Here is a 27,297-nt window from a genome sequence, read left to right as displayed (position 1 = left end):
TAGCAGGTTGTAGAGAACATATTGAAGGTTTTTAGTTGAGGAGGTGAGCAACTGTCATGTCGCAGGTGTTCAGAAAGCAGCTCTGGAAACAAACAGTTTCCAAACTCATCAAGGTAAGAGTGGGCACTGCTGTGTTTGTTGTGGCTCTGACAGCAATTTCAATTTTCACAATGTGAAATTATAAGGAGAAAGTTACCTGTAAATCCTACACAACTTCTGTGTTGAATTTTGAAGTTTGTGTTGGCTTTATTCCCCACTCAGACATTGATGGCTTTTACCTTTATCCTCTGCTTTTGTTATTTAGCAGCCTTGGCAGGGAACTAAAACATTTCATGATATATTTTCAAATATTAGATAATCACTGTATTCCTGACAGTGTAGCTGGATTTTTTGTTACAGCTGTTTTCTCTCTTTGTTCAGTTCAGACAATCTGAACGTGGTTTAGCCCAGTTTCTGCCATGATAACATGAGACTGTCAATGCTGCTCTCTACGCTTGTGTTATGGGAGTAAACAAATGTGGCTGTGTGCAGCTTGTTATTGTTGGTGCATTTTACTGTTTCCCTCTGTATTTGTGTGTATGTGTATTTCACTCAGGGATGGACACAGTCTGCTTCTCTGAACGATCTTCACCTCACTGCTTTGTGTCTGTGTATTGTTTGTCTCTGAGCTGAGGGCTGACTTCACACAGTTTGGAAGAAAGGCAAGGAGAAGGTGTGAAATGCCTGGTCGCCCGGCAACTGATGGCTTGGCATGCCTTTTTTTTATATGGCTGACTTGTGATGTGAGTGCTTGGGTGTGCAAAAGTGTGTGTGCTTATGTGTGCATAAAGTGTGTGGGTGTGTGTTTGTGTGTGTGTGTGTGTGTGTGTGATGGGGGGAGGGGGGGGCTGTGTTTGTGTGCATCTCCAGAGACAAAGCTTTGCAAAGGTTTACTTGATATATTGTCTGAGCCCTGCAGTGGTTTAACTTAGCTTATTTAAACAAGTCAATAATGACCTCTTGTGCTGTATGTAAGGTTAAATTGGAGAATATTCTGAAATACTGTATATGACCAGATACTTTTGAGGGGTCATTTTATTTTTTTTAAAACCAATGCTTGTAAACAAAACATAATTTACAGGCATTGCAGATTAGGAGAATCAAGAGTGTGATCACATATCTAGTAGGGATCATACACTGTATATATCATGGACAGCATCGCTCCGCCTTTTCCCATTGTACGGATCTGAAGCCAAAATATCCCGCTCCAGAACGCTGACATCTTGTAAATTTTCTGCAGCCAGAGTCTGCACAGTAAGGAATTTGTGTGTTTCCCCGGTAACAAGCTCCGCCCTACAGCGTACTGTCCCGAGGTCCTATGGAGTTTCTCTCTACGGCAGCTGACAATCAAAGTAAACCCGGAAGTAAAACCCTGTTTTTTAAACTAACGAAAAAGACACTTTTCAGAAAAAAGAGGCCTTGAACACAAAACAGTCAAATAATAACTACATATCACCACAGCATACAGTTTGACCGCAGCCCCATTCAAATGAATGAGGGAGACAGAGTTTTTGACCTATACTGCAGCCAGCCACTAGGGGGAGCAGTTTTTGTGGCAGCCTCACTTCGAGCCGAGCGAGCTGACGTCAATTTTAACTACAGTCTATGGTAGGGATGGACAACGATTATCGAATATTCAAATATTTGTTCACTTAGTAAAAATCAAAGAGTTACTTTGAATATTGTCTCATTTTAAAATTACACATTTTGATCGTTTTCACCGGTGTCTGGTTGTAATACGGTATTTCCGCCAGACGGTGGCTATATAGTATCTCAAAGCAGTTTGCTAACCGCATTAAGTAACAGAAGAAGAAGAATGCCAACCGCATTAAATATCAAAATAATCATTTTAATAATCGTTGAATAGAAGCTAATGACTGTCGAATAGTATTTTGGCTTGAAATGCCCATCCCTAATATCTAGAAATAAAATCAAACATTACTCATCACATCAATTGCGTTATAGCTTTGAATATTGTGAACATGACTAGCTACAAGATCCTTATCTGTTTTCACCATGTTAAGATATTCTGTACAGGAGTTTTATGGTGCAGTTATTGCAATAACCCCTTAAGTTTGTTGTGCTAAGCAACCGTCCTGTTGTCCAGTGAAGTGACCTTTGACTTGCAGTCACTGTTCCTGAGCGTAGTCAGTTGGTGCTTGGCAAATATTATCCTGATTAATAAGAAAGTTAATGATTCATTGGATTTTAGCTTCGCTGCATCTGAACCTTATTTGGGCACTTCAGAAAAGTCTTATTAGCCTCGTCTCTCGGGACAAACTTGAACATTATGTGTTTATTTTCTGATCTCTTTTCAAGCTGCTGAACAGTTAATGTGATGCTGCTCGGGCTAACCTTGTTGACAAACACTGCTTAGGATGTTGTTGCATGCTCCGTCTCACTCTAGCTTCACACGAGCAGCCTTGAGGCTGTAACTAACAAGAATCAATACTTGGACTCTTAACAACACTTATCTGTAATAAAATTCTCTTTACTCAGTTTATATCCACATGCACAGCTCCACATGTGGACTCAGACCGGGGGATTGCATGTAGAGAGCAGCCTGTGCACTAATGTTAAAGATTAGCATTTAACAGATGTTAGATGTATTAATGTTCTATGACACGTCGATGTGTATTAAGAGCACAGAAAGCAGAGATGAGAGAACGGGATAACAAGATCAAAGACAAATGTGATCATGCCATGTTTTAAAGTTTCATCCTGTTAACAATCGTATTAACAGGAAAGTATTTAAGACAATGATGTCAGGGTTTCTATTTTTGGCATTGCCAGCATGTTTCCTGCTTTGTGTTTTTGAAGTGTCTTTCAGAAGACGGCCTGTCCGCGGTGACGTCAATGCAGAAAAGTATTCAGAGCCAGAAAAGGCTATTTCTGTCGTGCCCTGTTTAAATTCTACACAGACAAAAGGAAGGGGAAATGAGAGAATTTAAATGCACCCTGCAGCTGGCACAGCATGTAACACAAGGTTTCATGTAATTTATTGGCTAACCTTGTTCCTGTGTTACTGAGCAGTGTAACCTGGCAACCCATTGAGAGTGATAACACTGCCCCTCTGTCTTAAACGCAAGCCATGGCCTGTTGTAAACTGGCTGTGTCTTTTTTAATTATTGTAGGGAGGCAGAATTTTGAAGACTTTGGATGAGTGCTCGGTAGACGCACAGCAGGAGAAGAACTTCTAAAAAGTATAAGGATGGAAATGGAGATATGCATCTGCAACCTTTGAAGCAGGAGACTTCTGACTACTTTTTTTTTTAACTCTTTTTTGATTGTGGAGTTTGATATAAGATATAGGAGAATTATTTGCTTTGAAGAGTTTTGCATTCTACCCTTGCATTGAGGCTTTATTTAACTGTGTGTTTTTTTAATGAAGTTTTCATTTAAATAATGACAGACAAAAAGTGTAGAACAACAGCAGAGCTTCAATCATCTGTAATTAAAAGCCTCATCAGGATAAACCAAGTATGTAGAACATGGTTGAATGGCTCTGTTATCTGTTGGTAATATCATGGCTTAATCCGCTTTGTGTGTTTTGTTCCCCTCTAACCATCAGTGAATCCGAGCTGATCTGAATACAGCTTTTTGAAATTAAAAATGTCAATTATCTTAAAAAATAATCTAATTAGTCCCCCATTTAAGGAGAATTGGACATGTTAAGCGTTTATTCACTTTGAAAGCATGGTTCTAATATTGAAATGTTTGTCTGCACTCTTTGTTTAGCAAAAGTTAAAGGAGGAGCGAGAAGCTAAGCGGGCCCAGCTGGATGGAAGGCATGACTACATCCTCAGTATTGTGGCTTCATGCCTGGGACTGGAGAAAGCAGATGTTGAAGATGCTATACTGGAGGGGAATCAGGTACCCCATATTAACACACAAACTGTACTTCTTTTAGGAGAACGAAGATTTGACAGCATGCAAACCACATTGAATTTCTGTTTCTAAGGATATTTATTTTGTTGAAGATATTTCAGTTTAAGGGGGTAAAGACTTTGATAGTAGTTGTTTATTTGTGTCAGTTTGTGTAACAATAGTAGTTTAACATTCAGTCAAGGTTGCAGTGCATTTGTGATTCTCTAGTGAGCCTTGATCTGGTTACTTTATGACCTTCAGTTTGAGAAACCTTTGTGTCTGAATGTGCTGAACGGTTCTCTCCTACTTTCTCAGATTGACCGCATGGAGCAGTTCTTTGTGGCTCAGGGTCTTCCACACCTCATGTTTTACTATCAGGACACAGAGCCACTTGAAGCAGGTAACAATTATAACTTGTGCGCAAACCATGTCAAAATGTAACACAATGTGTCAGCTATATCTAATTTTGGTGATACATCATGATGAGGTTCTGTCTCTGTATGAATTAACCTTTAATTGCTACAACAGTCAAGGCAGTATTGTAATTGATAAGGTCTCTAAAATCAATCATAGCATAATTCAACTCAGATCCCCTGTACCAGGATCCCGGTGAGAAATCATCATGAGTTTACTGTGTGATGCTTTGTTTCAGCAGCAGCAGCAGCAGCAGCCTCTGCACCCTCCCAGCCTGTTGCCCAGCAGCCCGGTCGCAGCAAAAAGCCCAAAGTGTTTGTGACAGATGGGAGGGATGTGGCTCTGACGGGAGTGTGTGTCTTTTTCACCAGAGCCAACACTTCCAAGGCGATCACCTCTGAGAACATACACAGAGTGAGTCACTTTGTAACACCTAAAAGTGAGAGCTTGAGGTTGTGGTTTTCAAGGTGAGGGGCACTGGTAAAGAGTACTTGGTGATAGCTTTAAAGAATTGAACCATCATTATATGACTGATGTGGGATTTTTGGACATTTCTGTCTAATTTTATTAAATCCTTACTGACAGTTTGTCAAATGTGGGAGTTGGATAAATCATATGCATTTCACAAAATAAAGACACTTAGTTTCATGTCTAGTATGGTATGATTATTGTTCTCATTATGTAAGCTGTTTATTTGGTGGGTGTTCAAGAAAGCATGAAATGTAGGCTCTTTATTTCACTTCAAGTGTCAAAAAGCGAACTGAGCAAGCTATTCATTGTCTGATAAATCTTTTTTTCCTAATAATCTGTGGATATATGTGCACTTTATTTACTACTTCAGGATGTAAATTTCAACATGTTGGACACAACAGAAGGGGGTCTGTTAAAAAGCGTGGAGCAGTTACTCTCTGAGATCTTCATCCCTACACTGAAGAAGATGAACCATGGCTGGGGAGAGCTGGCCACTCCACAGGCCAAGGCGGTCAAACAGGACTTTATATCATCATTGGAAAACTTTGTCTCCGTTTTGGCTGGAGCTCAAGAGAGCCTGCAAGAAAAAGTAAAGAGCAGACACTTTAACACATCAATGCTAAGGTTGACGGTTTGTGAGTTCATTGAATTCAGGAGGGCTTTAATAACCAATAGAGAAACATAATGTGACTTTAAGCATCTCCAACACTTTTTAATTGGTTAGGAGACATTATGACCTGAAACCTACCATGCCCTAACTTATTGATTTGAAAGATATATAGTTAAAAACATTTCCCACTGAGATCACAGTAATGTTTCCTTTCAGCAGCAATGCACCTAACAAAGAAAAGAGCAGCATGTTCTTTTCAAAGCCTTGTCTTTTAGATGCATTTTAAAAGAGAAACTGCAGGAAAAATAAACCATGTCATCAATTGCTTCAGATTACCTTGAAAGAGTGTGACACATTTGACCTGCAAGTGCTGAAGACCCCATCAGACTACGTGGCAGCAGCTAACAGCGCAGAGACCACAGAAAAGATAGAAGCCTGCATGAAGATATGGATCAAACAGATCGAACAGGTGAGACGGGTAAAGTTACAGTAAAGAAGTTATCCTTGAACTTCTCAATTTTATATTTTCAGCCTCAAATTTCTTCTCATATATTGCATATTTTCTGCATAATAGCTTGGGGTCAAATTTCAAATGTGGCAGGTATTAGGTGAAGCTGAACAGGTATTTGATAAATATTTCACTGCTGTGCACTTAATACTTCATGAAGCAAAGCAACAGATGCTTAAAATTCATGATCATCTGAATATCTTCCTGCAGGGAAGATGTAAAGTAAGATTTTTATCATGCATGTATCTAATTTATGAAGGTTGTGTGCACTTGTTATGCTGCACAAATAGTCCAAAATGTATCTCTTTCAAGTTGTTCCTTGAAATTTATAATTCTTAGAATTAATTCAGGTACTGTTAACATGGGTTACAAAACAACTATGATATCATTTATATGTAGGAAATATTTACGAAAATCAGAGGACAAACTGCAGAAATGAGGCTTAAACAGAGAGCAGATTTTAAGCTGCTTTGTTCTCCAGATTCTGGCTGAAAGTGACCAGTTGAGGAAGGCTGATGACCTCGGTCCTCGGGCCGAACTGGACTACTGGAAGAAACGAATGTCCCGCTTCAACTACCTTCTGGACCAGCTTAAGAGCCCTGAGGTCAAAGCTGTACTTGGTGTGCTTCTGTTGGCAAAATCTAAGCTTATAAAGGTCAGATATGAATACGTTTTTGGTGACTACATGTGTGTTTGACAGTGGCTTAGTCCTTCATATCAGTGCTGAGTTATTTTATTTTCATCAATAAGATCAATGTATATACACTTGTTTTGGTTGTAATATTGAGAATATAAGAATGACATACATTAAATGCAATATTTGTTCTGTCTAGTCGTGGCGAGAATTGGACACCAGGATTACTGATGCAGCCAACGAGGCCAAAGACAATGTCAAGTACCTCTACAGTCTGGAGAAGTTTTGTGACCCTCTCTACAACAGTGACCCTGTAAGAGAAATGCTATCATCTATTTTTGAAGACTGGTCTACTGCATTTACCAAATGTATTGTCTCATTGCTGAAAAAAGAGCTTTGGTATGTAAGTATGAGTAAGTTACCTGAATGCTCACAAGGGACAACTTCTTCTTTACATCAGGTATCAATGGTGGATGCAATACCAGGCCTGATCAATGCCATCAGGATGATTCACAGTATTTCTCGCTACTACAACACATCTGAAAAGATCACGTCACTTTTTGATAAGGTAGGAGTGGATACTAGTTTGCACAATGCAATAATGATAAAGAACGTTATACAGTCGATCAGCATTGAAACTGTGCACACGTTTATTCTTACAGCCTAGATAACAGAACAACATTGAATTAAGAAATAACTATGAACAGAGTGTAACAATGCTTTATGTCACTTAAATCAAATCAATATCTTCAGGTGACAAATCAGATGATCACTGCCTGCAAGGCCTACATCACAAATAATGGCTCAAACTCTATATGGGACCAGCCTCAGCAAGTTGTTGATGACAAAATCAAAGCTGCCATTCATCTGAACCAGGTATGGATATCATGTTGGAATATGTAATGTTTACTGTTGATTTATCTTTGCAATTTTTTTTTCATGCTTGAATTATTATAAACGTTTTTTTCTGCAGCTCTGTTATTCTTTAAACATGTCAATGTTAATATCTGGGTGCTTTGTAAGGGGGTAAAATTGTGCATTTCACAAAACATCTCCAGAAAATACATTAAAATGCAAGCTGAAACAATTCTGTAACTATAATGAAAAAAAATTAAATTACGTAATTTCAGCCAAAATGAGTTATCTCATTTTTAAGATTAATCAGAGAAAAGAAAGTAATGAGTTTTGTGTCCTTCAGGAGTACCAGCGGTATTACCATAAAACTAAGCAGAAGCTGAAACAGACTCCATCAGAGAGGCAGTTTGACTTCGGTGAGATGTACATTTTTGGGAAGTTTGACACGTTCCAGCGACGCCTCAACAAGATCCTGGAAATGTTTGGCACCATTTCGAGATACTCCGCCCTACAGGACTCCAAGATAGAGGGACTGGAGACAATGGCCACCAGGTTTCAAGTGGGTATATATTTTAAATCTGGTTATATTTAAACATTGTATAACTTTTTGTTTGTTTTTGAAACACACTGTGAGATAACATAAACTAAAAAAATCCACCTCTTGCAAGATGAACCTGCTATTAAATTATATTTGAATACATCAGTAAAATATGTGAGCTTTGAAACAATAATTATAAAGAAATGTCAGCGCCGCTCAGGAGAGTAAACAAAAGTTAGCTTTTTTCAACAAACACCTGCCAGCAGATCATCAGTGTGGCATTGTGAGATTGCTGTCTCTTTCTTTGTTTTCCCTTTGTTGGACAAAGTTATTAAAAAAAAATGATGTTCAGACTTTACTTTTGAATACAACACTTGACTTTGTTTCATCACATCACATTGCGTTATTTTTGTTTTCCAATAAGAGTTTGTTGATGTGAGCTATGTGTTTCTTTCTGCTTCCACGGATACACAGACTGCAGAAATGCAGGGGAAATGGGAGGTAACGTCTCACCACAGTCTCCATGTTAAGTTATGCATGACCCATTTTTCATAGTTAACATCATGCAGTGGTTCAATTAAATGGCATGGAATTTTACTACTGCACCTGTAACTCATTAACAGTTTGAGAGTACTAATTGCATGGAATGTCAGTAGAAAAACAAAAGGTGATAGTTATGTCAGTATCATATCATTGCTCTATGAATTTGTTTTGTTCAGATTTACTTCATAATTTCCCAGGAAGTGTTACGCATACTGTCCAGCTTACTTGCTGTAATCCCATCAGTCCTTTCAATGCCCAAGTAACCAGACCTAGTTGGATTAAAGTAGGCTGAAGACCTCCCTATTTAGAAGTTGAAGGTTAACTCTACACTTTTTTAGTAAGCTTTAAATTAAGTGTTACAGTCCCTAATGTTTTGCACTCAGATTGCCTTTTGCTCTTTTAAAACCCACACATGTACAGTGTTTATCAGTCTAAGGTCACCTTGAAGCATTGAAACACAGTAAAGACAGAAAATGGGATCAAAGAGTAATGACAGTATTTCCCAGGTCGTGATCGATTGCAGCAGAGTAACAAGGCTGATTTTAAAGAAGCTTTTAATTCAGAGATAATTAAGGTTAAAAAAAAGTAAGGCTTGCACATCCGAACAGCTGTCTTTCTATGCCTGTGTGTGTCTCTCTAACAGGCTATCGTGCTAACCATGAAGAAAAAACACTACAGTTTTCTAGACCAGAGAAGGACTGACTTTGATGTGGACTATGATGAATTCTGCAGAAGGACTTCTGAGCTTCATGTAAGTTAAATATTACAGATACATCTTCTGAGAAACTGTGTAATGAAGCGATGAATGGAAACCCCTGTGGCTCATTTTATCATAACCGCCAGGGATATGAGCCATTTGTGCTTTTAGTTTTTTTTTAAAGATCCACTCAACCGTCTCCTTTCTAATATCATTTTGTTATTTGGCTTTGTGTTTCCAGAGCCAGCTGAAGAGTTTCATGGATAGCACATTTGAGAAGATTCAAAATACAGAGAGAGCTCTGAGTGTGCTGAAGAAGTTTGAAAGGTAATCAATTTAATTAACACTTCTTATAATCCCATTACTACTACCTATTCTCTGTTTTATCCTCAGCCTAGAAATCTAACTTTCTATCCCCTCAGCCAATTAGTGATAGTTAATTGAAATCACATTTTAGGTTTAAACTTATCCATAACAAACAGAAAGAAATCAAGTACAAGTGCAAGACATTTTCACATTTAGCACAGGTGCCACCAGCAACAAAACTGACTGCAGTCCTATAACCTCTCCAGTTTCTGGGTCCTTTTTTGTGCATCCGTCATCCATACACGGTTAAACGCATTTTTACAGTTTACTCTCTTCATATCTCCTTCAAATGTAATGTTCTTGTAGTGGTGATCTATTTTAATATTGTTTTTCACTAAAAACAGACTTGGCATCCCAGACCTCGGCATAGATGAGAAGTATCAGCGCATTCTGCAGAACTATGGCCGGGACATTGAAATGGTCTCACGCATTTACATGAAACAGAAACTGGACCCTCCCATTGGCCGGGACTTGCCCCCTGTGTCAGGCCGTATCATGTGGGCTCGACAGCTGTACAGCAGGATCCAGGGTCCCATGGATCTCTTTCAGCAGGTAGACTTAAATGTCTGCCTCCCTGCATTAACATTTGGCAAAGGCTGGTTGTTGTTTTTTCTTTTCTTCATATGATATAGTTATCTCTCCCTGTTTAGCAACCAGGAGTTCTTTCCACACCAGAGGCCAAGAGGATCATCAAGAATTACAACAGGGTGGCAAGGGTCCTGTTGGAGTTTGAGATGCTTTACCATCACAACTGGATGTCAAAGGTAAAGAAAGAAAGGGAATGCAATGTTGGCTTGGGGCTAGAAAAGTATGGCATCTTGTGTTACAAAGAGGATTAGAATACTACAGATTTCATCAGCATGTTTACAAAATCTACTTTAATATGGTCTTATCATATAATACATGCAACCGTGGACCGTGTTTCTTTCTTCATGCAACATGCCTCACTCTCATTCTTTCCTTTTGCCTCTACTTCCTTACAACCCTTACTTATCTACCCCAACCTTGTACTCACAACATTGTTACCTTCTCTGCAGATGAAGGACGCCCGGGTGGGCCTGCAGGCCTCTCTTCTGGTCAGGTCTCAAGAGACAGGGGAGCTGTTTGTCAACTATGACCAGGAGATTCTGACCCAGATCAGAGAGGCAAACTGCATGACGAGGATGAATTTGGAGATCCCCCCGTTTGCTGCCCTATTACAGCAGAAAAAGGACCCCCTCAAAAAGAACTACGACAAATTAAAGGTGGATACTGCAGATGTTTTTTTGGGGGTTTTTTTGTACAACTGATAGAAAATTCAAGAAGTAATCTAGGGGCCAAAATTGATTTTAAAGTGATGTCATATCTGTGTGTTAGAAGCCCAGTGTGTACTTTATCAAATAACATGTTTGAAATTAGAAACTGTTGTTGGTAGGAGTAAAGAACAATTTGATCTGTTGTACAATCCCCCCAAAAATATAAAGACAGTCATTTTGGTTGTATTAATATGTTCTGTTACAAGAAACTTCTATAAGTGGATTCAGAAACTGTATCAACATCTTTTTTATTCCAGCTAATGCTGAGTGAGAACACCAGAGTGCGAGCTAAGATTCAGAGTGCCTTTGAACAGCTGGCCATGCCCCATGTAGCTAAGGTAAGGTGCAGTTCTGATATTCAAAATGTGACAAAATAGTAAACTGATATCTTCAATGGGATTATTTTATTGATTGGATAATCGTATTGTTGGATTCATAGAATACTATTGAAATTAAAAGTAGTTGTTTACAATTTAAATAATTTAATATATTAAACTACCAAATTATTTCTTGATTTATCAATATTTCTTGCAGTTCTTTGATTATTTTGAATGATGCATCATATGTTTGGGCTCCAGATTGAATGATTTAATCTACATTGACTGACATAGTCACCAGATAGAGTTAGAGTTACTATACATTTTGTAAAATTATATTTGCTAATCATTAATTTAACATCGCTTAGAACCACTGGTGCGTCCTAATCTAGCTGAACTGAAGTTGAGGCATTGCCTGATTCAGCTTCCTGGATACAAGCAATGCAATTACGCAAAAAGTGAATACTGGAGAGTTTTACTTTTTCTCAATGAAGACGTCCTCACAAGCCAAACATGCTGGTTGAAAAAAGAAACACTCACCCTGGCTCTATTAATGCTAAGTTTAGAATATTTGTATTTCATTTACAGAGGGAGAAATCAAAAGCAGCACAATATACATTTGTATCCCTCCCATCAGTTATAGTGCCTTGTTTGGTGTGTGTTATAAGTGTAATGTGTTGTGTGCATAGGCCACATAAACCAATCCCAGCCTTTCCCGGGTTCAGCCGGTGCACCCTGATTGCTTTTTGGTTCATTTAGAGATGATATATAAGGTAGTGAAGGGGCCCCTATAGCTTGTCATCTTGTCCTCTAAGGTGGACTACAGGTTTTTATGGGATCTCTTGGTCCTTGATAATCAGGTCCTTGATATGACATGCATGCTTTGATAGTTTTGATCAACAGATTGGCTCTTAATTCAGGCTGTAAATTCATCCACATGCTATCAACAATAGTCATGCAATCATGTGTCAGAACCATAGACTGTAAATAAAAATGGACAGCGTTGCTCCGCCTCTTCCCGTTGTACGGTTCTGAAGCCAAAAAACCCCGCTCCTGGGCGCCGCCATTGTGCAGCCAGAGCCTGTGAAGCCACAGTAACAAGCTCCGCCCTACAGCGTAACGTCACAAGACGCTGTGTGTCCTTTGAAGTTTCCCTCTACAGCAGCTGTGAATCAAAGGAAACCCGGAAGTAAAACCCTGTTTTTTTAAACTCTAATAACTAACGAAAAATAAACTTTTCAGAAAAAAGAGGCCTTGGACACAAAACAGTCAAATAACAACTTCATATCACCACAGCATACGGATGTGAGAAACATTCGTACCACGTGTATTTCTTTTTTAAAGTTTGACTGCGACAGAGTTTTTGACCTATACTGCAGCCAGCCACCAGGGGGCAGACACACTGCTGAAAGCTTCACCACCAGGAGAGGATCCGGCTAGCTTGGTCAGAATAAGCAGAAAGGCTCCAGACTGGCATATTTACATGAATGTTTCAAAACAAAGCTGTTTCTATCGCTTTGGTCATGCAGATTAGAACAACATTAGAAGACATGAGTTATTTTTCACAGCAGCTACTGTACAAAGTGCTTCATCACATATCACTGACTCCACAGGTGGATGAGGCTATACAGCCGGGTCTAACATCCCTCAACTGGGCATCTCTGAACATTGACAAGTACCTCAGCCGTATCGACAAGGCTTTAGGTAAGCAAACAATCGAAACAAGATCAATGTTTCATAAGCTGACACATGAGATGTCCTGCGGCACTGACAGCAGCTGATAATGGGAACATTATGTTCTAGCTGTTTGTATATGCGTGCTCTAAGAACACATATAATTTACCTACTTTGTGAATACGTTCCTTCTCCCTACCCCTTCTCTCTTTCTCTAAAACCTTTCTTCAATCTTCTTTTCCTCTACTGTTGGGAACCCTCTCATTTCTTTTTGCCTCTCCAGTTGACCTGGAGCTGTTGATGGACCGGGTGAATGATTTGGTGGAGTTTAGGATTGATGCAGTACTGCAGGAGATGAGCAGTTCCACACTGTGTGTTTTACCAGAGGAGGAACCCGTCACCTGCGAGGAGTTTGTTCAGACAACCAGGGTAAATTCAAATATTGCATTATTGCAAGAATTATTACAATAATGGTTAATTTTGTGCAGCAAAGCAGATGCAATACATCTTCGTAACAATCAATCTTTCTCACATTATTTTGTGAATATTATACAAAAGAAATAACTGACACTAACTACAGCTGACTTAATTGATCTTGTGCTCAGATAACTTCACTTCAGTTTTACATGTAGAGTTGAATCAAATTAAATAAATAAAAAGTGCTCTTGTCATTCTCACATTACAACACTGTGAATCCTGTTATTTTTGCAGCCAACAAAACGACTAAACAAGTTTCATCATGGTTGAGGAACTGTTGTGAAACCATAGAGCAAATGATATGCCTTAGTGGACTCCCCCTCATGCAGAATATTTAGTGTGTTTGTTGTTTGTCACAGGACTTGTGCATAAAACAAGCCCAGAGTCTTCATATCAAGAGCTCACTGGTGGAGGAGGCTGCAAATGAACTGATCAACATGCTGCTTGAGTTTGACCACAGCCAGCGAGAGGAGGTGGAGAAGACTGATGAAGAAAGCTGTGCTGAGAGCAAGACTATAGATCACAATGACAGTGAAGGTATACCAGCATCTCAGATGAATGAAAATAAGGGCACATGGTTTATCAAAACACTTTAACTCGAATTTCTGTCTTGTCTCTTTGAATTTAATTAAAAAAAATAGACTTGCTAAGAAAACTGATTAAACAGATTCAGTATTTCGAGACTTCTTACTTATTTTTGTACTTTCTCAGAAGGGAGAACCGTCGTTAGAGAGGTCTATGTACACTATAAATGTATCACTTTTTTGATCTCAGGTGAAGATGAGAGACGCTCTGAGGGCCACCTCTTCTCTAGAAACACCCTGATCCCTCCTGCCAGTGTCGGCCCTTCATCTCCCTTAATGAGGAAGAAGAAGAAGAGAGACCTGATGGAAGTGATGGAGGAGGAAGCCCAGCAGCTTCTCGCCTACTTCAACCACCGCAATGTTGATGCTTTGCTCCGACTGACACGTAACACCCTGGAGATGTTACGCAAGCGCATCCACGCCTCCTCCCTTGTACATTTCTTGGGTGGGTTTTGTGTAACTACTTTGATGCTCTCTGAAAGTTTGCTTTCCCTAACATGAATCACAAGAAATATGTCTAAGAAAAGCTTATTTTTTGATGTGAATAAGTCTTAACCCATGACTTGTCAAATGTAAGAACAAACAAAAAAGTAATGAAGCAGTGATAAAGTAGTATCACTGTATTTGTCCCATTTAAAAGAAAATCTCCATTTCATGTGTAGTATTCAGAGGCCTCTTCTCTGTACCAAAACCATGCTGTAAGGGGTGTATTTTTGTGTTCCATGAAGGCCCTCAGTCAATCATTTTTTTCAATATTGGCTGTTTTTCCATATTCTTCCTTATTTCGAGACATAATAGAACAGGGCTCTGCCTAGGGGAATTTGAAATACATTGTATTATGCTCAGGAAATATTGATAGATACAGTAGAATACAATTTTATCATCCCACATTAATAGTGCATCAAGCCAGAGCTGGAACATTGAAGGGCCTAAGGCGTGCATCATGAACCTGACTATTTGAATGGATAGTTTTGCATTTTGTTGAACAGAAGACCAGAATATTGTGATCAATGGTCATGGCTGTGTTTATAAAAATATGTGCCAAGTTGTTTTTTGCACAACCAGTGCACTGCAGAGATTACCATATCACCTTAAATAGCCTGTACTTCATATAAAAACAGACATTTTTGTAGTTCTCTGTAGTTCTAAATGATTTAACGTTGGGGAAACAAATAAACTATATGTTAATCTAATCATTAATGCACTACTTGTCACATACTCTATGGAATATTTTGGAACATATGGAACAAGATTATCGAAACATGTTTAACCTTTTAAATATTAAATAATATTGAGTAAATAAACTGGTATGAGCCAATGATACAAGTTCATTAGTAATAAAATAATCGCCCTGTGAATTCTGTAAAGTGTCTGACTGAATTGGACACCATATATTTTGGCTTGTAGGACTGGTTTATGCATGGTTTTTGCTCCAAGCTTAAAGTATGTCAGCATTAATCCTCCTCTTCCCCCATGTAGCCGAGGGTCAGCAGGCAATCTTCAGAGTCAATGTGACTCTCTCCATCCCTAATATTGCCATGGTTCCAGCTCTAGAGGAGGTCCAGCAGGCTCTTAACAGAGCTGTGGAGTGTGTAGTCAGTGTCACCAAAGGAGTCAGTCAGTGGAGCAAGGAAAGGATCTCTAAGGTGAGTTGATCTGATCTGATAAATAAATGATTTTGAGCCTTTTGATAATTTATATCAAACAAAAACTTTCATAACATGTCTTTCCCCCTACAGAGGAAAATGAATGAAAGACGGATGGCAGCTCTGAAACAGGAGAGCTCTGATAGTGACTCAGAGGACGGAGCAACAACATACAGAAGTCTGGCCGGTATGAGAGGATGTGAGATCTATACCTTCTATAACTTCTCAGTGGTTCATCAGCTCAGCGGATTGCCTTTCTTTGGCCTCAGAGTGATTTATCTTTATTGTTTCCAACATGCAGACCAGAACACGATCATAAGGTTGAGCAGCAGTCACTTGATAATCAGATCCCCTCATTTCACAGCTCATCAGAGCAAAGCCACACCTGACTAGGAGCAGATAAAAATGTGTTGAGGGAAATTACATGAATATGTCAGTGACTTTTGGAGGACTCTGGGATTTAGGATGGCTTTTAAAAACCCAAGTAAGACAGAGCTGCTACGTCAGTCATATTGCACCCCCTTTAGTCTTCACATGTACCAAATGCACCTTGGACTTGCAAGATAATTCATACAAAACTTTCCCTGTGTTTAAATCCAGTAAGCACTTAAAATCATTAACATTAAATAGTTCAATATGGAAAATCCCAAGCAATTACCACATTTATTGTAAATGTGTAATCCCTCCTGTCAAACCGGTCTTTTTACTTTCTTTTATGACTTATCCTCCAAATGTTCTTTTTTCCAGATGGCAGCACTTCAGACATGTCAGCATCTGTGATCCTGGCTATCCCATTTCAAGCTAGAAACTACTTCAAGAGTGTTTCTGAGAACAAGGAGATAGCAAAGCTAGTGTCTGTTCTCAGTACCTCCATCAGCTCCACCAAAAAGGTACATGCCCTATAGAGTCAACAAGAACACTTTGCACTTATGTTTATGTGAAGCATGTAGCGCTCACTAAAGCTGGTGAAGTTGTGTGAAATATATATTTCTTTATTTTGGTAGTTTCCCTGTAAATGACAAAAACAACAGCTTCTACTTTCAGTATCTGTGTGTTTATTTTTTTAATATTCAATATTCTCAAGTAAGGAGACTTTACTCGATCATCTCAGTCATATATCATTTTTAAACATCTGATGCCTTCCCATGTCTTTAACTCCTGTTTCATGTTTATATACAGGAAGTGATGACTGCTCTGGACCGTTTCAGCCGTTACCATCACATCTGGAGAAAGGACCGTGAAGACACCATGCAAAAGTATGCTGAGCGTAACGACTGATGTACAAATCTGACTGCTACTACTGAGAACCAGTCCTTCATTGTTGTTATTTTTCCTTTTACAGATTCACCCAGGGCAGTCCCTTGCTATCAGAGTTTGAGAGTCAAATTCTTTTCTATCGAGATCTGGAGCTTGAAATAAACTCTGAACCAGAGTACATCACTGTCAGAGCTTTGGCTCTTTTCACAGGTCTGTTTAAGTTTACCTTGCTTCAGTAAAACACACTACTTTTAAAGCTCTTCTTTAACATTGAGGAGTCCAGCCAATCATGAATTTCTTTTTACCAGCGGACCTGAAAATGTCCCTCACTGCTGAAACCAAGAACTGGATGGTGGACTACGGACTGTACTGCAACAGGAAATTCCGCTCAGAGATGGAACAGATCTTTACCTTTGTTGATGAAGCAGGAAAGAAACTGAATCGTCAGATCAAAGATCTCGATGACATCCGCATTGCCATGGCAGCACTAAAGGAGATCAGAGAGCACCAAATATCCATTGATTTTCAAGTCGGTCCCATAGAGGTAAATCACAACATGAGACTAGATGTCTTTGGGTGTTCACATGGCAGTATTTCTGAAGAGTATGATGATGAATGTTTTCTGTTTTCGGACACTTTGAATGTTTTTTTAAAGTATTAATGTTGAGTCTTGAATTAAAAGCTACATATCAGAGTACACAAAAGTCAGGAAATGTATTCTCTTTATGGTAATCTTTGATTGATTGACAAAATGAGGTTGCATTTCTAATTTGCAAGATATTCATAGATATCAGGTAAAGTCCTTTGCCTCTTTATGCTGCTTTCCAGGAGTCATATGCCATGCTTCACAAATATGAGCTGTCAGTGGCAAAAGAGGAGGCAGATAAGGTGGATACTCTGCGTTACACTTGGGAGAAGTTGCTGTCCCGGAGCACAGAGGTCCAGAACGAGCTGGTGGCCCTGCAGCCCAACTTCAGAGGAGAACTTATCAGCAATGTGAAGATTTTCGTTGAAGACTGTCAACATTTGTACCAGGACTACGAGAAGGTAAAGAAGAAGTGATTGAAAATAATGTGTTACTGTTTGTACGAAGAGTCTCTGCAGCTATCAACAGCAATCCTAGGTAAACAGCAGGACAGGAAAGCACACTGATGGAGAAACAGCAGGGTACAGGGAGCTCTGGAAAAACGGGTAACCAGTGAACAGTCAGTGACAGGGGCACAGCTCAGTGTGACTGGCATGTACATTTTCCATTTTCAAATCACATCTCAAAACACATCTATTAAACTGTCATATTCACTCTGATTACACCTCTTCACTGCACTTTATCGTATCCTGTTAATTTTATTTTTATTCATTAATTACTCTGTATCATGCTATGTTGATTTTATCAGCCTAATTTTATATTGTTCTTTTTTAAACTCTGCCCTCTACGGTGACCTTGAGTGCTAAGAAAGGCACCTTAAATAAAATACATTATTATTATTATTATTATTATTATTATTATTATTATTATTATTATTTTTTTTTTTTTATTTTTTTTTTTGTTATTGTTATTATTAGTATTATGTACAACTAACCTTATCCTGTCTGCTTTAGGATGGTCCCATGGCGGTGGGACTAGCTCCTCAGGATGCAAGTGATAGACTCATCATGTTCCAGGTTTGTTACAAATTAGGCCTCATTCAATGTCATACGATTACGCTCTAGAAATTAGCCGTGATGTAACACAGAAGTTGTCTTTTTTCTTTTTGTTATTTCAACCTTCTTTAAACTCATTGTGACTGACAAACTGTGCTTCTCTGTTTTTATTATTGATTCACAGACAGTGTAGTATTCTTTAATCAAGATGTACAAATGTTGAAACACAAGAATATCAAGTAAGACAGTTTTACTGTGGGATAAACTGATGCCATTCTTCTCCTCTTTAGAACCGATTTGACAACCTGTTCAGGAAGTACATCACGTACACAGGTGGAGAGGAGTTGTTTGGACTTTCTGTTACCCAGCATCCTCAGCTGTTGGAGATCAGGAAGCAGCTGGCTCTTCTTCAGAAGTTGTACGGCCTTTACAACAATGTCATCGAAACAGTCAATGGTTACTATGACATTCTCTGGGCTGACATCAACATTGAGAAGATTAATAATGAGCTACTGGATTTTCAGACACGGTGAGACAGTTCTTAGACTGTAATGTCATCTACATCTAATTCTGAAATATGTTAAGACAAGGTGGAGGAGGACTGCCATATAGTCATTATGGTTGCAAACAATGTTGGATTTAAATTCATGAAATAACACTTGTGGAAAGTTGAATGAGAAGGGACACATTCTGCACATCTTGGTCAGATACAAACATCACATTTTGATAAGTAAAACTGAATATAAAAATGTATTTTGTTTTTTCCAGGAAAACTCTGCAGGGTTTTAACATGTGTTATTCTGACCTGTGAACTGAGCAATCAAACATTTCCAGGAATTATTATGCACTCTCTACTAAACCAAATTAACAACAGTAGGCTAGACAGAGCTCTGTCAATGAGATGTTGAAGTGGTTTAACTGAAAAGTGCATGACAAAGTAATCAGTTATTATGTTCCCAAAGGAGGTTAATGACTATCAAATCCAGACACCACCTTATAACAATAAAGTGCATACAAAGGGAAAATAAAATGAAAATTACTCTATTTCTAATCTGTCCTTCTCCTCTCTATCACCCTCCTCTAGCTTGATAACAAAGTCCTTCCATTATAAAATGTTTCTGAATCATTCTCTGCATGAATGCTCCTGTGGACATCAACTTCATATTTTCCATCCACGTTTTATCTTTGTGCTCTGTCCTCTGCTCCGGTTTGTCATTGTGGATGTGACCAAGGGAAATTGAAGGGAGAAGGATAAGATAATACAGGTTGAATGCATTCCTTATAGATTTTAGATGAAAAAGTAATTCTTAATAAATCTCCACTTTTGTTTTCCTGTGTGAAAGTGTGAAAGTTATTGAAGGTTTTACGAAATAAGTGGTAACAAGAGAGATATGTGCCTAACATTACCAAAAGACAAGACAACTTCTGGGTCCTGTATATCCATCAGCTTTACGAAGTGTTACTTTTGGGTTCACTGTGCAACTGTGCAAAAGTGCTTTGCATAAGAAACCCTATATATTATGTTGACAGCATGCATGGATTATAAACACATGAACACCTTTGAACTTGAAGCAGAATTGCTGTGTTGCCTCAATGACTTATTAACCCTGATATTGTTAACTTTGTTGTCTTTTAACAAACAGGTGTCGCAAGCTGCCTCGTGCACTGAAAGAGTGGCAGGCTTTCCTGGACTTGAGGAAAACAATTGACGAATTCAGTGAGTGCTGCCCCCTGCTGGAGCTCATGACTAACAAGGCTATGATGACTCGCCATTGGAAGAGAATTACAGAGGTTGGTGAAACAAGGTCTTATAACATACCACTTACCGGCTGTATCCACATTAAAGAGTTTATTTATGGAAAAATTATATCTCAGTGTTAATGACAATAACAAGATAAGATAAGAAATAAGATATTCTTTATTGATCCCCCATTGGGGGGAATTATTTTGTTACAGCAGCTTACAACACGGGCAGGGGAATACAACAATGTACTTACATAGTTAAAAATATAATAACAATAATAATAGTGATGATAAAGGTAAAATAAGATATAGGAAATATTCCAGATATATACACAAAATATACACTTCTTTCTTATGAATAGATAGTAAGGTAAGTTAATGCACGGATAAAATTGCACCAGGTTATTGAAAAACATACACAGTATAATAAGACATTATTGTTTGTACATGTTAGCAATTAATCTATCTGGTTCTATGCACAGGTGACTGGGCATACCTTTGAGGTGGAAAGTGATACATTCAAACTGCGCAACATCATGGAGGCTCCTCTGCTCAAGTTTAAAGAAGAGATCGAGGTGAGTATTGTGGTGGCGTGGCCCTGCGTGAGGCGATCGTCCAGCGGAGCAGTGACCAGAAATGAGGCTCGAACTCAATATAAAAGTTTACACACAACATTTATTCATGCAGCATGAGAGAGAAGTTACAGTGTACTCAAGGAGCATCCGAAGTTCTCTGTCCGATTAGAGAAGCATTCAGTTATTTATACATCTCTTCGTGCACTGGGGAGGAGGGAAGCGTGTGGTTTGCAATTAAGGGTAAAAGGTGTCGATTAGAGTAATAGCACACGGAAACAATAGAGACATACATCAGTCTTGTGACCTATAAGCCACAATGCATAGAAGACTCTAAATGTGCACACACGTCAGCACATGTGGTTATTCATTTAGCATAAAACGCGTGGCATTGGTAGCCAGAAATCCCCTAAGTTTACGTATAACCCTAATTAAAAGCACAAGCTAACATTTCCTGTGCTTGCAAAGCAACTCAGCAAAGATGAACTACCACATCCTGGCTGACTGACCATGTGATACACAGGTGAATAGATCTGACCTCGGTCAAACATGTTTTCTAGGACCTGCACAGATCGCTGGTCTTATACCCTACTATTAGCTTGTTACTTGATAAGTCATACAAAGAGAAAACATATGAATATAACTATTAAGAGAGAATATATGAATATAACAAGAATAATACATGAGTATAATAAGGAAATTAAGCGAGATTCCACAGTATGAAGGATGGACTGCCTTTGCAGACCTAGAAAAATCCATACGACTATCTTCATTTTGTAAAGCATATCGTGGATGATAGATTTTTAGAGTTATTTTCAAAAATAGTCACATTTAATACATTTCATGACTACACAAAACAAAACCTGATTCATGACCTAAAGCATTTAGTAACATAAATGCAGAATCCCAGTCTAGAATCTAGGCGAGGTCCAAACTGGGCTCCTCGTATGTTTGTGCTCTGTTATCATTTTCATACAGGCCATGAAGTTAGCTGCTGTTTTGAACCTTCTTCTGCACAGGATATCTGTATCAGTGCAGTGAAAGAGCGGGATATTGAGCAGAAGCTGAAGCAAGTGATTGCTGAGTGGGACAACAAGACCTTTACATTTGCCAACTTTAAGACCCGTGGAGAACTACTCCTGAGAGGAGACAGCACGTCAGAGATCATCGCCAGCATGGAGGACAGTCTGATGATGTTGGGGTCTCTTATGAGCAATAGGTATGTCATCATCAAATTGTCACTGGTATTTAATTAACATACATCAGAAACATTGTACTTGAGAGACTTGTTCTGCCTTTGAAGATTTGGGAATGTATGCGATTGCCACACAGTCTGTCAATGTTTTTACCGTATGTTGTATGCATTTTCCAGATACAACACCCCGTTTAAAGCCCAGATTCAGAAGTGGGTCCAGAATCTTTCCAACACCACTGATATCATAGAAAACTGGATGACTGTCCAGAATCTCTGGATCTACCTGGAGGCTGTGTTTGTGGGTGGAGACATCGCTAAACAGCTGCCTAAGGTAAACACTGAACCGGTCATGTTTTAACTCTTTTCTCTTAATGGGTGAATAAAACAACTTTTCTGTCGACTAAAATCAAAACTCAGTTTGAAATTATTTGGTCACATTGTATTTCAAAATAAATATTCTATTTCTGATGACTTGCTTTTATTATCGCTTAAAATATTCAATCAGTGTTCTTGTTGTTTATTTGAAATTCAAGACATTGGTTTTCCATATCTTCTTGTTTTCAGTGACAAAGTATTCTCTTGTATTCCCTGTAAATATAACACAAATCACTGTTTATTCATCGTTGTTCTCTAAAACAAAATGATTTATTAATATTACGTTTGCACTGCCTCTTGACTGATGGGAAAAAAGTGAAACAATATAGCCAAGCCAATAAGATGAAATATGTTCTCCTCCATCTCCAGGAAGCAAAGCGTTTCTCTAACATTGACAAATCGTGGGTGAAGATCATGATGCGAGCCCACGAGATGCCTAATGTTGTACAGTCATGTGTGGGAGATGAGACTATGGGACAACTGCTCCCTCACCTCCTCGAGCAGCTGGAGATCTGCCAGAAGTCACTTACCGGGTGAGAATACAGGAATACAATGTAATTGTTTGCGGTGTGTGTTACAGAGTAACATAAATCACAAGAGAGAGAAAGTCATCTCCAAAACTGTTATAAAGAGCCAGATCATCATTGTACATCTGTGTAGTAGGTTTTGTGTTTTAAACAAATGGTTATCTTTCTTTCAAATAGCTACTTGGAAAAGAAGCGTCTGATGTTTCCTCGCTTCTTCTTCGTCTCTGACCCTGCACTGCTGGAGATCCTGGGCCAGGCTTCTGACTCTCACGCCATCCAGGCTCACCTCCTCAATGTCTTTGATAACATCAAACGTGTCAAGTTCCATGACAAGGTACATTTTTAAATTAAAGAGTGGAATGAAAGGACCATCAGTGTAAACAAACAATGGCATCTTACAAATCCTCTTACAAGAGATTTTTTTGAAAAAAATAAATTAAAAAAATCCCACAGAGAGTATAGATTATGTATACATCTGTTGCATTGAAGTGACTTATTGGGATGTTGTGGGAAATTAGCACACAAGCCATGAAGAATTACCAATTTGTGATTCTTAACAATAAAGCCGTCTTCACCCTCAGATATACGATCGTATTCTGGCTGTGTCATCACGCGAGGGGGAGACTGTGGAGCTGGAGCGTCCTGTCACAGCAGAGGGGAATGTGGAGGTTTGGCTTAATGCTCTGCTGAAGGAATCCCAGAGGTCTTTGCACCTCGTGATCCGACAGGCTGCCCTGACCATCCAGGACTCAGGCTTCCAGCTCATCGACTTCCTCAATTCCTTCCCTGCTCAGGTAAATCATAGTTTGAGTCAAAGAGAAATGGAGTAATGCACTAATACTATGAAACATGGGCCATTCTCTTACTCTAACTTGCTCTTTATTCTATTAGACTGATTGTTAACTGAAAAAATGTTGTGTACCAGAAATAACATAATCAGACCAAAATTGTGATTCTGGCTAATAGATCTTAAAAACTGCTTGTCCTTAACTCGATTGCTTTAATTTTCTACTGGATTCTGTATCCAGGAAAACAGATAAAGTACCAATACTTTCATGTGTAAGTTTATTTCATTACAAAATATCCCTGCCCCTCAATCAGGTGGGCTTGCTTGGAATTCAAATGATATGGACCAGGGACTCTGAGGAGGCTCTGAACAATGCACGATATGATCGACGCATTATGGCGAAAACCAACCAACTGTTCCTGGATCTGCTCAACACACTGATTGACATGACCACGAGAAACCTGGAGACTGTGGAGAGGACCAAGTATGAGACCCTCATCACCATCCATGTCCACCAGAGGGACATATTTGATGACCTGGTGAGTGTGGTGATCAACACAATTTTCTTTACAGGACCTGAACATTTTATTTTTTATCTTTTAAACTTCTGTATCCAGGACAAGCTCGCTGCCCTTTTGTTAAAGTGCTTTTGATAACCAGTACCTAAGGAACAAGATGTTATAATACTTCTTTTAACAAAGAGTCAGCTGTATCTGACAAAAACTTCAAAGCTCTCACGTTAGCGACCAAATGATATTTGGATCTTAAAAAAGGGAACCTTTGAAGTCTCCCCTCACAGAGTAAATTGCCTGACCAATGTTCAAGGTGAATAGTGCAGGTGTGGTGCAACCCTATTTCATTTTTTTCCCATTTACATTTGATCCATTCCTCTGTATTCAGTTTTTCTCCTCCTGTCAGATCTCTGTCCCACAAATCTTACATGAAACCCCTTGTAGTCATCGTCACTTCAGTTTTTTTTTCATCCTTACTGTTGCGTGTCTTCAGTCTCATATTTTTCCATCTTGCATTATATTTGCTCGTCGTATTTCAACTCTGAGCTTATTACACTGCTTATTCTGCCTTCACTTCTTCCTTTGTATTCTGTCTGCCTCATTTTTCTCTCATGTCCTCTCAACTCTTCTCTTTCATCCTTACCTTACTTGCCCCTCTCCCTATTTCCACCCCTTTAATGTAACCTTCATGTCACCTCAAGTTCCCTCATACATCCTGCTCTTCCAATGCTCCTTCCTTCTTCCGTCCTGCTTTCATGTCTCACCTCCTAAATGGTGCACTTCCATTTCCATTTTTTCATTCACATCATCTCTCTACCCCTTTCTTTCCATCCCTTTATCTTGCTCCTTTTTTGTCTCACCCCATCTTCTGTCTTTACTGCTCTTCTTTTTGTCTCCCATCCTCAACCTCTCTCCCTCCAGTGCCGGCTCCACGTCAAAAGCCCCAATGACTTTGAGTGGCTGAAGCAGTGTCGATTCTACTTCAATGAGGACTCCGACAAGATGGTCATCAACATCACAGATGTGGGCTTTGTCTACCAGAACGAGTTCTTGGGCTGCACCGAGAGGCTCGTCATTACTCCATTGACTGACAGGTAGACGGTCATCAATAAAGAGACACACACACACACACACACACACACACACACACACACACACACACACACACACACACACACACACACACACACACACACACACACACACACACACACACACACACACACACAAATACACACAGGCACAGTTATCTTAGCACTGACAGAGTGAGAACACTATCATAGTTGTTATGGTTTCAATTAAAGGCATCAGTACGCTTTAAATGCAGTTCTCGTCTCAGAGTCTAACATCTTCTTCCATAGATAGACTCAGAGATGATTGTTTTGATATATCTACTCTTTTTGTTTTATTTTCCCACCACAGCAGAGACTGCATTTCTTGTAACATAGGGGGATAATTATATAAAGCTTGAATGGCTGCACCGACAAAGCTAGCTCTCACTGAAATTGGCCTCTTAACTTGAGTAGCCTATATCTGCGTCTTGAGAGAAGATAGGTATGCTATTGATGGAGTGGATGGTCTAGGAAGTGTATGATTATGAGTGGTTAGTAGATCTGGGACAATGACTTGTGTATGAATGAGTTGTTTCAAGAGTTAGTTTTTGTGTCTGTGTGGGTATGAAACAAACAAATGAAGAAGAAGAAAAAAAGAATGGGATCAATGATGCCATGGAAAGGAGTACAAGAGGATGGGATTGCAACTTCTTTCCATAATACTCCTTACATTTGATATGATGTTCTCATAAAGTAAATACACTTTTTCCATTAGGAAGTTCTCACCATGTTTTTTCCTACTGCTTTTTTCTTTTTTCAAAAAATGTTCTGTTATTTTTTCTAATCAGTACATCTACACTGAAAGCTCTATGTAGTTTTTCTTTTCTCACTTATTCATCCTTTGAATTTATCAATATACTGCTATGGACCTTGAATTTACTTGACTATATACGTAATTTTCTAGTTTGCCTAAGATGAATACAGTTATAATTATGTCTACTATCTGTTCTCTAACAGGTTTTTTATGATATATTCTATGTTATTGCACCTTTTTTCCCCAAGTTCAATCCCCTTTTCTGAAATATTTAATTCATTGTTCATTGATGGATTTTCCCTCCACGGAGGTGAGAAGCCTCTGCCCTACTTTGGCTCTGAAGATTTACTCACAATCAAAAACTTTAGTCACAGACTTTATTTGCACCCTCAATAAAAGGCACACATTGTCCCCGTGCTTCAGTGAGTTTTTCCTTAACTTCCTGTCACTATATATCATCTCCTGAGATGTATAAGATTGCCAAGCCAAATCAACTAATATCAAGCTGAAGCGCATTTGGATCACCCAATATGTTAACCACTGAGTTTTGAAGCTGAAATGATGTCCTATTCTTGCCTACTATTGTTTTGGGTCTCCTTTGTTGTATTTTTTATTTCATGATGATCTAAATGTTTCTGATGAGTGACAAGTTGGGACTGGATCATGTTTCTAGGTAGATTTATCTTTCCCATGCATTGATTTCCACTCCAGAGTCATGTCTGTTTTTAATGCAGTTCTGCCTCTGGGCTCCAAGATCATGACTGTCCAGTATTGATTTTCCTCAAAAAAGAGCTTTCCTAACAACACAATTGTTACTGAAATGCTCAAGATACATACTGGTAACTGTTTCAAAGTTGAAAAGTTCCACCAATTGAGACATAATGGCCCACAGTTTATTCCTATCACTTACAGGGAGAGGGCAGTGGACTGTTAAATACAAGTAATTAGGGGGCAGCTGTGGCTCAGTGTTAGAATTGGTCATCTCTTCATCGGAAAGTTGGGGGTTTGATCCCAGGTCCTGCTGTCCATATGTCATAGTGTCCTTTGGCGAGACACTTAACCCCAAACTGCCCCTGGTTGCTGTGCCAGAATTGTGTGAACAGGGTTAGTGCACAACAGCCTCTGCCAACAGTGCATGAATGTGGTGTGAATGTGACATGTAATGCAAAAGTGCTTTGAGTGGTCAGAAGAGTAGAGAAAGTGCTAGATAAACACAGTCCCTTCAGATAGGAGGAGACAACACTCTGTGCTGGATGGTCATCACCCCGTTACTGACCGAGGATGTGA

At 39.0% G+C, this 27,297-nt stretch overlaps 1 protein-coding gene across 7 annotated transcripts in view; it reads left to right on the top strand.

The window, feature by feature from the left end:
- Positions 1-27,297, top strand: part of dnah5 (dynein, axonemal, heavy chain 5) — a 93,595-nt gene that overhangs the window by 6,733 nt on the left and 59,565 nt on the right. The window contains exons 2-39 of one of the 7 annotated variants that reach the window (XM_034697928.1): positions 3,778-3,912; positions 4,222-4,306; positions 4,565-4,734; positions 5,162-5,380; positions 5,733-5,870; positions 6,391-6,564; positions 6,743-6,856; positions 7,004-7,111; positions 7,297-7,419; positions 7,742-7,957; positions 9,123-9,230; positions 9,418-9,503; positions 9,887-10,094; positions 10,193-10,306; positions 10,580-10,786; positions 11,095-11,175; positions 12,768-12,858; positions 13,112-13,257; positions 13,665-13,842; positions 14,080-14,334; positions 15,369-15,535; positions 15,629-15,734; positions 16,283-16,425; positions 16,715-16,791; positions 16,878-17,002; positions 17,101-17,336; positions 17,621-17,839; positions 18,392-18,454; positions 18,724-18,962; positions 20,077-20,224; positions 20,659-20,751; positions 21,768-21,967; positions 22,121-22,274; positions 22,688-22,851; positions 23,023-23,179; positions 23,427-23,639; positions 23,947-24,171; positions 25,066-25,238. In XM_034697928.1, coding sequence (XP_034553819.1) covers positions 3,778-3,912; positions 4,222-4,306; positions 4,565-4,734; positions 5,162-5,380; positions 5,733-5,870; positions 6,391-6,564; positions 6,743-6,856; positions 7,004-7,111; positions 7,297-7,419; positions 7,742-7,957; positions 9,123-9,230; positions 9,418-9,503; positions 9,887-10,094; positions 10,193-10,306; positions 10,580-10,786; positions 11,095-11,175; positions 12,768-12,858; positions 13,112-13,257; positions 13,665-13,842; positions 14,080-14,334; positions 15,369-15,535; positions 15,629-15,734; positions 16,283-16,425; positions 16,715-16,791; positions 16,878-17,002; positions 17,101-17,336; positions 17,621-17,839; positions 18,392-18,454; positions 18,724-18,962; positions 20,077-20,224; positions 20,659-20,751; positions 21,768-21,967; positions 22,121-22,274; positions 22,688-22,851; positions 23,023-23,179; positions 23,427-23,639; positions 23,947-24,171; positions 25,066-25,238 — 5,858 coding nt within the window. Of the gene's footprint in view, positions 1-3,777; positions 3,913-4,221; positions 4,307-4,555; positions 4,735-5,161; positions 5,381-5,732; positions 5,871-6,390; positions 6,565-6,742; positions 6,857-7,003; positions 7,112-7,296; positions 7,420-7,741; positions 7,958-9,122; positions 9,231-9,417; positions 9,504-9,886; positions 10,095-10,192; positions 10,307-10,579; positions 10,787-11,094; positions 11,176-12,767; positions 12,859-13,111; positions 13,258-13,664; positions 13,843-14,079; positions 14,335-15,368; positions 15,536-15,628; positions 15,735-16,282; positions 16,426-16,714; positions 16,792-16,877; positions 17,003-17,100; positions 17,337-17,620; positions 17,840-18,391; positions 18,455-18,723; positions 18,963-20,076; positions 20,225-20,658; positions 20,752-21,767; positions 21,968-22,120; positions 22,275-22,687; positions 22,852-23,022; positions 23,180-23,426; positions 23,640-23,946; positions 24,172-25,065; positions 25,239-27,297 lie in introns of all 7 variants that reach the window. The other 6 variants (XM_034697930.1, XM_034697927.1, XM_034697925.1 and 3 more) reach the window with 6 other exon arrangements.

The sequence above is a fragment of the Notolabrus celidotus genome, chromosome 12, assembly GCF_009762535.1.
Source record: "Notolabrus celidotus isolate fNotCel1 chromosome 12, fNotCel1.pri, whole genome shotgun sequence".
In the NCBI taxonomy this organism is placed as follows: Eukaryota; Metazoa; Chordata; class Actinopteri; order Labriformes; family Labridae; genus Notolabrus; species Notolabrus celidotus.
The sequence above is the reverse complement of the archived record's forward strand: the minus strand, read 5'-3'. Positions and strand labels throughout refer to the sequence as shown.